Source organism: Blennius ocellaris (genome assembly GCF_963422515.1).
Source record: "Blennius ocellaris genome assembly, chromosome: 17".
NCBI lineage: Eukaryota > Metazoa > Chordata > Actinopteri > Blenniiformes > Blenniidae > Blennius > Blennius ocellaris.
In genome coordinates this window covers 6,930,053-6,938,363 of record NC_137666.1, presented here as the reverse complement: position 1 = coordinate 6,938,363, position 8,311 = coordinate 6,930,053, and the positions used below count along the sequence as shown (strand labels likewise).

Below are 8,311 nucleotides of genomic sequence, written 5' to 3'. Positions count from 1 at the left end.
CTGTGTTGTGAGCATGTTCATTAGCAGTAGCTGTTATACCACTGAGAGACTGTTTTGACAGGTTTCTTTTTAAAATGTTGCAGTTGGCTCTTGTTTTGTGGATTGCACAAATGGAGTCTAAATAAAAATACATTTTATTTTATTTTTACATAGTTTTATCAGCCCTACCTAATTTCCTTCCTTTCATATATTTTTTTGTCTTCTTAAATGTATTTTTTTGTTGTTTTATTTCCATTAATTATGACAATCACTCTTAGCCCCTGTCTTGAAATAACTGTTTCCCTCTCTAATTCTCACCGTGATGATCGACTGTGAAGGATTTTGAATGGCAACAACCTGCCTGAGAAGAGCTGTCAATAAGGTCTGATTGATTGATAAAGTACACAACACGGCCACACATATTTCAAATATTTCTTTTATTTCATGCAAAAGCATTTGGCAACAAACGAAATGAGACCGCCCTGAAAAAAAATTGGACTTGAATGAAATGAATGGCAAACTTTCCTGTACCAAACTTTTAGTTTGTGCCTTCCTCATTCAAGTGAAAACTCGCTTTTTTTCCCCTCCTCTCATTTAGTTTCACAACAAACTGTGTTTGGACCCGGATCATCCAGCAAATTCGGCGATTGTTCAGTCGTCATTTGGGTAAACTCAATGATTGGCAAAACACGTGAAAAATGTTCACACATCTTTGGTTGAAGACACGTTTCTGTGTTTGTATTATTCTGATAGACTTTGCAACTTCAAGCAGAGAGTCTCAAGATTTCCAAAACATCATGAAATCATGTTCTGCTTGAGTATTAGAAGGTCTCCTTGGTTTTGTTTAGACGTTCTTTTAGAGGCTGGAGGTCGTTAAACTCTGAAGCCTTTTTGAGAATCCTCTGAGGACTTTTGATCTGATCAGGCGTTTAAGTGCTCCCTGTTTTTGTTCACGATTCTTCGCAGGTGGAGCCTTCCAGGTTAAACTCTCTGCTGTCAATCGAATGATGTACTTTTAGAAAATTAAGTGCTGATGGTCATGGAAACAAAGAGAATGATTTCATCTCCGCCGTCGGCCTAAAGAAGGCGGATCAGAGCAGGTTCTGCAAGTCCCAAAAATAATTAGGCAATCAAAGCCACTGACGCTTCATCGGTGTTCTTAAGACTGCTGGTGAACTTGCAAATTGTCAAAGAAAACATCTTTGTCCATTACTGGAGACAAACAGAAAACATTCCGGATGTTCAGCACCATTTCAGAGCAAGTTTTAAGACAGAGGCAAACAGAGATGAAAGAAAACAACAAAGAGAATCCCAGATAGAAAGATTCGCTGTAACTGTCTTCTCTAAACAATTATTATATATATTTTCTTTTTACAAACACCAGATCTTTCCTTCATTTTGATAATCCTTCTCTCTTGAACTGCTTGCTTGGTTGCTGACCAATCGTCAGTAGTGGAGAGAATATCAGGAGGCGTCACTTGGAGCTTTCGAAAAGTAATCTGGTTTTCTCCTTTTCTCTTATGACCATTTTAACTCGTAATATGTTGATTTGAATTGTTGCCTTGATTCTGGTTTTGTTTGAAGTTAATATTAGATTTTTTTTTTTTAAAGCAATATTAAAATAAATCATTATAGGTGTGTTGAAGAGCTGAGCAGCTGTGGAGGGGCGCACCAGTGTTCAGCAGAAGGAAGGAACGTAGAGGCGGAAAATGTCCTCGTTCAACAGCAGACACCGTGAAAGAAATACTGCAAAATACAAAGTTACTCTCATCAAACTGCTGAGAAGCGTAATATAAACTACATCCAAAGCTGTGGCTTTTCAGCTAAAAGAGAACAGAAGATCTCTCTCCTCGATTTAGTTTTCTTGTTTTTGTTTTAACGATGGCCATAAAAATGGCATTCTACCTCATTATAACATATTATAGAACACATATAAATGATATCAAGTTGAATTCACTTTTTCCTTGCAACACCACTTTTAATAACTATTTGGTGATCATGTCTGTAATAGATCTCAATGAAACCTCATCCTCTTCTTCCAGTCCTGAGTGAAGGATAACTCCTTAAATCACTCTCCAATACACACGGATGCTACACTCCTCTCACACCGCAATCTTTTCTCCTCCTCATATCGGCAGAACAGTGGTGGAAACCACAAGCAGCTCAGTGTAACACTGGAGCCTCTTCATCTCGTCTCCACTTTCACCTGAAAAACGTCTACACACACCAGTAATAATGACGTATTTTAGTAGAAGACAGTTACAGCATTTAAAGTTTATATAGCCGGGGTTCCTTTAGGAAGAAATACCAGATGTGGGCAAAACAGTGGTCCGATATATTTTGAATAGATCTTTAAAAGTGCTGTTTACCATGAAAGCTTTGACCTTGAAGTCAAGTTATGCTGAAATTATTAAGAAATAACAACAATATCATTCAGCCAGTGAGGACTGTGCTCAATATTCCCTCAACTGAGTACCTTTGAAATGATTTTAGTTTCTATTTATGGCTCAAATAATCAAAGTGCAGCATTTGTCATAGGACAATTAAAATAAAACTCTTAAAAACACATTCAAACTAGATTTTGCCCAGATCTGGAGTACAGTAAGAGCGCGTTTAAAGTTAAGACAAAGCTTTCTTTCCCCAAGCAGCATGTGTAGATCAAGCCGTCTCTCTCTCCTAGGCTTTCCTCTTGCACACATGGATGAAGTAGCATGGCGCCCGAGTCTGGCCGGCCACGTACGTCTCGAAGTCGCCGTAGACGCTGTGCTCCATGTTGCCGTTGAACGCCTCGTTCAGCAAACCTTTGAAGCTCTCCAAGCAGTGAGGGTAGTACGACAAGCGGAATTTACTGGAAAACACAAACGCAGCGGAAGACCCGGTGACTGGAGTCGTCATGCAGTCGCTGTAAAATGCATCCTGGGTTAAGATGTGCAGATTAAAGTGGCCCCCGGGTGGCGGCGTGACATATTCATGCTCAAGTCATAATCCCTGACTGTATGTGTGAAACTGTGGAAATAAAGAAATAAAATAAATAATAATAAAAAAAAACTGATCGCACACAGATCAGCTACCGTTACTTTAGCTTTCACTCATTCTAGAGGATACAGAAACTGCTAATTCATCACAAAAATACTCAAGCAATTCAGTATTTGGATTGAAACCTGTTCAAGTAGTAATTATTACCAACATTGTAACTTTAAACCAAGCATAAAGTTGTAGTTGCGTTTATAACTCCCGGCCTACCTGACTTCAGGGAGATTGTGGAGGGTGGCCTTTGGGACTTGGATGGTGTAATCCAGGGTGATCATGTGTGGCTTGCTGTTGACCCACAGCACTGAGGTGGAGATGTCTTGAGTGAGGTCGCTCTGGAACACACAAACACACACATACTTCACATTTACTTATATTTCTTGATTTCAAAACATATATTCACCTATAACTTCACCTAATATTTGTCCTTTTTAGATCAACTTCCCCTAAGTGATGTGCGGCCATCTTGGCTGGCCGCCATCCATGCTGCCGTCTAAAAGCTGGAAAAAGTTTGTAAGCGAATGGGTCGGACGTATAGTGCACCTTAGTTAAAATGTGTAAAAACAAAAGTACATGTAATGATGCCGCGATGGGTGGGAGTGGGGTAGAGAGCTGGGGGCCGGGAGCAGACTCTGAGATTACCGAGGTATCAGAAGTGGATTTTCCTCTAACACACGACTGTTGACTTGAGAATTTGTGTTTAGTCCCTCCAGCTGGATAGTTCCTACTTTGACTGGATTAACAAATATGCATATAATACTTTTTTTTCTTCTTCTTCTGAGGGAAATAACTTGAATCAAATATGGCTCACTGCAGTTGGCACCTGCTGTTGTCATATATCTGAGCTGTTGCCAGGCGGGATTCTGAGACGGAAGACTGGTTTGAGTTCTCACATCTCAAGGTCCGATCGACGAACGACGTTAAATAAAAAGAAGCTTTAATAGAAATACATACAATTTTAGACAGTCGATCTTGGATATTAAGTCATGTGACATATACGCAGACTTTTGCTCATTTGTTTCTCGTGCACTGACAGTGAATTCATTTTTTACTCAGTAGTCCTGATTTGATGCATTTCTTCCCAATGTCATGCACATTTTCCTTGTTACGCCCGTTTCATTGAAAATCTGTCGACATGCGGGCCGGCTCCGTGCAGAGATTTAGGTCTTAAACTCAGCTGCTGCTGGGAACAAAGTAAATACGCAATTCATAGGCAGTGTTGTCTGTCTCCCAATACTTTTCCAACCAAAACAGGCAGAAAGTTGAGATTAAAAAAAGAGCTGTTTCTGTGTGGGTTTTGTTCGTCTCTGACATCTTGGAAAAAAAGTGTTTCGGGAGCTTTCTAGTGTCACTTTTCTCAGGGAACTGTATCATTTTAATGTCGTTAGACTCTGATTATTTTGTCTGTGCTTTGGAGAGCCAATAAAGGTACCAAATACTTCATGTACTCCACAGGTTTGAGCTGAACAGGTGAGTAGATGAACTGTACAAAATAACAAGTTTTTTTTTGTTTTTTTTAATGTGTTTACAGTTAAACATGTTATATGATATTTTGTCCCATAGTACCTTGTAGTAGATATTTTTGCCCTGAGGTGCTTGTCCAGTCTCCAGGATGTAGTCGTAGTTGCGGTGGTCAATGATGAGGATCCCGCCTGGCCTGACCATACTGGCAATGTTCTGAAGTGCCAACTTCTGGTCGCTCTGGTCCCCTGAAAGCAACGGCAAGATAAACTTCAACACTATGTCATCTGGACATAAATTCAATAAACAATTCTGATATCTAAAACTGAAATATTAAAGAACATATTTTCCCTAATTTTCCATATTTAAAAAAAAACCTGAATGGAATTAGACCAAATATTTGAAGAAATATAAGGAAACTATTCATCTCAGGCATCAATTGTCTGGGTAAAATGTTGACATGTCCTCCAGGCACACTGTGACAGGCATGATGGGACTATTCAGAGGATCAGAGCAGCGAAACGTGTTCATTCCCTTCTCTCTCATGTACCTTTAAAGTCGGGCAAATGAGCGAAGGAGTTGCCGAGGCAGATCACGGCATCGAATCCATCTCCTGGTTTCTGGATGTCCTCTTGTAACGTCAGCCAGTTGGCCTCTTCGATCACTGAGGAGGAGACGTCCACATAGGAGAGCATGAGATGTGGCGACGCGCAAACTTTACACACAAGGATTCGGCTTGTCGTCTCGAAACGCACCCCACTGGTCGAAGGCCGGCTCTTTTCTTCTCTCCCATCTGGACTTCAGAGCATACTTGAGCATTTTGTCGCTGGCGTCCACACTCACCATGTTGAAGCCCTCCTCCACCAGCATGATGGAGTCCACTCTGCAAAACAACAAAACACATATTCTGTGGATGAAAACTGAGGTGGCCTCACACACACTGCACATAAAACACAAGTGTTTTTGCAAACCTGAGATAAGGTGCATTCCATATAATTACATAATATTAACATTTTTTGAAGGTTGTTTGGAGACCTCGTCCTGATACCGCAGCGAGAAAAACACCTGAGTGAATCATGGACACGAACACATGTTGGGGTTTTTTTTTTTTGAGCTACAAGGTCACTGAGCAAAGAAACTCTCACACAACAACCACTGAATGTGGTTCGGACTGGAATAATCCCAAACTTTTTAAAACACTTAAAGTTCATGCTGACAAAACACAGGACTGGGATTGAACAGGGAGTGACCTGAAAAAAACCCTGCAATTATTAACTGTGGCTGGTTACTGTGGAAAATGTAGGTCAGTGATTCTTAACGTCTTGGACTTGTGGGCTGCATTTCTGTGTGGAGTTTGTATGTTCTGACAAGATTTCATCCCACGACATACATTTGAGGTGATTGGTGACACAAATCTGAGTGAATGTAAGTTAGACAAAGTAGTTTAAAAGATGGATGGATGCCTACAACTTCTTGTGTAAGATGCAACTATTTTGGATGAAAGAAAAACCTAGCGTCAAGGACACGTTCAGGCCACCCAAAATAGTGGGGCCACTTGTAACCCCATGCCACGATCGGTGTGTTTATGTCGCCCCCACATAGACACACGCCGCTACTATGGAATGGGGTCAAAGTCGGTGTGCCCGTTTCCTCCAGGCTGAATGATAACGTCCATGTGCTCTACGCCGCTTTTACGACGTTTGCTTTGGAGATGTGAACAAAGGCAATCAGCTAAAAAACAGGATTGTTAAACAATAAAAAAAAAAAGAGAGGGTGAAATGGAACCTGCTGTGTTAAAGCTCTTGAAGAAACAAGTGAGGTGAACTCAGGTGCCAGGCGGATGGGTCAAATGTGTCTTCTTGTTGCTTCAGTTCAGGCAGTGGCCCTGCGGTTGCCTCACAGCACAGATAAACTATCAGTGGAGGTAAACAGACTGTGAGAAACCAGTTCAAACTCCCCACAGCTACAAAACACCAGTTTACCACCGTCACCACCCATGCATGTGGCTTTCAACACCAGCAGCTTCATCACACTTGTACAGGAAATACGTCTTCATTGTTCTATTTGAATATGCTTATTAGGGACAAAGTGCAAATTACCACTTTGAGGGTTGTTTCTGCCACGTAAGCCTCGGCGTTTCATCAGGGCTGGAGGCCACAGAGGCTGATGCCACTCTGCACTTTCATTCATCTCACCCTAGCCTAATCCGTACTTTGTCCAGTGGGTAAAAAAGAGGCAGCCGGTGGAAACACCATCTGTCACACTAACTTGATCATTGATAACAGGGGAAACCAACATGGGCACCTGGCATGCTCTCAACATGGTCGGCACAAATATGTAAAATGTATCGTTTTCTAGCTCCTTATCAATTTACGACATTTACATTTAAGTATATTTAACAATGAAAATATTGGGAAACTGTTTCATGAATTCAGAACCTTTGACCTTTAATTATTCAGGAAGTGTGTAACAAGTAGTTAGTATAACAACATAGACTTGAGATTAGTATTTCACAAAAGTTGACGACCTTAGATCTGTCAAGGTTATCTCATCTCTCTGTGGTGACTGTTACATAGGCTCCCGTTTCTTGTCTTAAAAAGGAATTGGGCTTAAAGAATTACCCACTTCAAAGAAAAAAATACCCTATTGTCATTTGAGATGATGCAACATGTTTCTCCTCCGAAAATAGGCCTGGAATATAGATCACATGTACATGACAGGAAGACAGACGGAAATCACCCAAAGCTGAAAACAAATACAAACACTGATGAACACGTTGCAAGACATCTACAGTTACACCCATTTACAAGTGTGATCTTGATGTGCACGTATTATAAGTCCATGTACGTGGCAGCACACCCGCTCTTTCAATAGTGGGTGGAGGCTTCATCTTGGTAATAATCAACTTAATGAAGCCTTGACAGGTGTGATCACAAGCAGAACTCGTATTTTTAATGCATACTTGAGTGACACAATAAAGCCGTTTTAAAGATTTCGTCGTTGCAATGTGGGGAAGTTTCAGACAGCGTGTGTCGTGCGCGGCAGAGCCGTTGAACTCTGCGCGTGCGTTAAATCGCCCGGTTTCTCGGTGGAGTCTGGGTGACCCAGAAGTGAAAGTTTACCCAGTTCCGCAGGCCACGTCCAGCACTCTCCGCACCCCTTGCGCCTTCAACAGCGACAGCACCCAGCTTTTGTACTCCTGCGTCCTGCTCTGCGTGTCTCCGATGTACAGCTCCCACACTTTGGCCGCTTTGCCGTCGGCGTACTGGTCAGGAAGACCTTCGGCGGCTACACCGAGGGACCGGGTCCTAAACACACCGTCGACCGACATGCTGCCGCTTCCTGCCGCTTGTAACCTGCACAGAGTTTTCACAGAGGCGAGTACAAAGGCTGCTGCTTCTTTGACAGGTAAAGACTCCACATGCTAGTCCCGGATCGGGGTTGTTATTATTGAAGTGAGCGACAGGAGGGGGACAAACTTTCAGCCAATCATACGTGGCCGTGCACAAACGCCTACTTTTTTATTGGATGAAGAGAGCAGAACCCGCCTTCTCTTGTGTTTACGTTATCAGGGTAGCCTGACGTCAAATAATGTTTTTCTGGCCCTGATATTTGCCTTACAGGAACAACTTCAGGTCGTTTTATAGTGCTGATGATCTAACATGAATGTTTATAAAGTTAACATACCAATTAAACTTATTGTAGTGCATCTAGAATACCTATTTATTTAGAGTAGATGTCAGCCAACCACTGAAACAAGCAGATATTACATTAGCAAAGAAAATAAGTTAGCCTGTAAGATTAAACTCAGGGCAAATTTAAATCCATAAGGACCATTTCA

The 8,311-nt window shown here is 41.6% G+C and overlaps 1 protein-coding gene across 1 annotated transcript; it reads right to left on the bottom strand.

The window, feature by feature from the left end:
• Positions 1-397: 397 nt before the first annotated feature.
• Positions 398-7,896, bottom strand: gnmt (glycine N-methyltransferase). The gene is made up of 6 exons (XM_080512323.1): positions 7,593-7,896; positions 5,226-5,353; positions 5,021-5,134; positions 4,576-4,718; positions 3,223-3,344; positions 398-2,827 (listed from the first exon to the last, which is right to left on the bottom strand). Exons 1-6 carry the CDS (start codon positions 7,799-7,801, stop codon positions 2,656-2,658), a joined length of 888 nt encoding a protein of 295 aa, XP_080368449.1. The 5' UTR covers positions 7,802-7,896; the 3' UTR covers positions 398-2,655.
• Between the last annotated feature and the right edge of the window lie 415 nt (positions 7,897-8,311).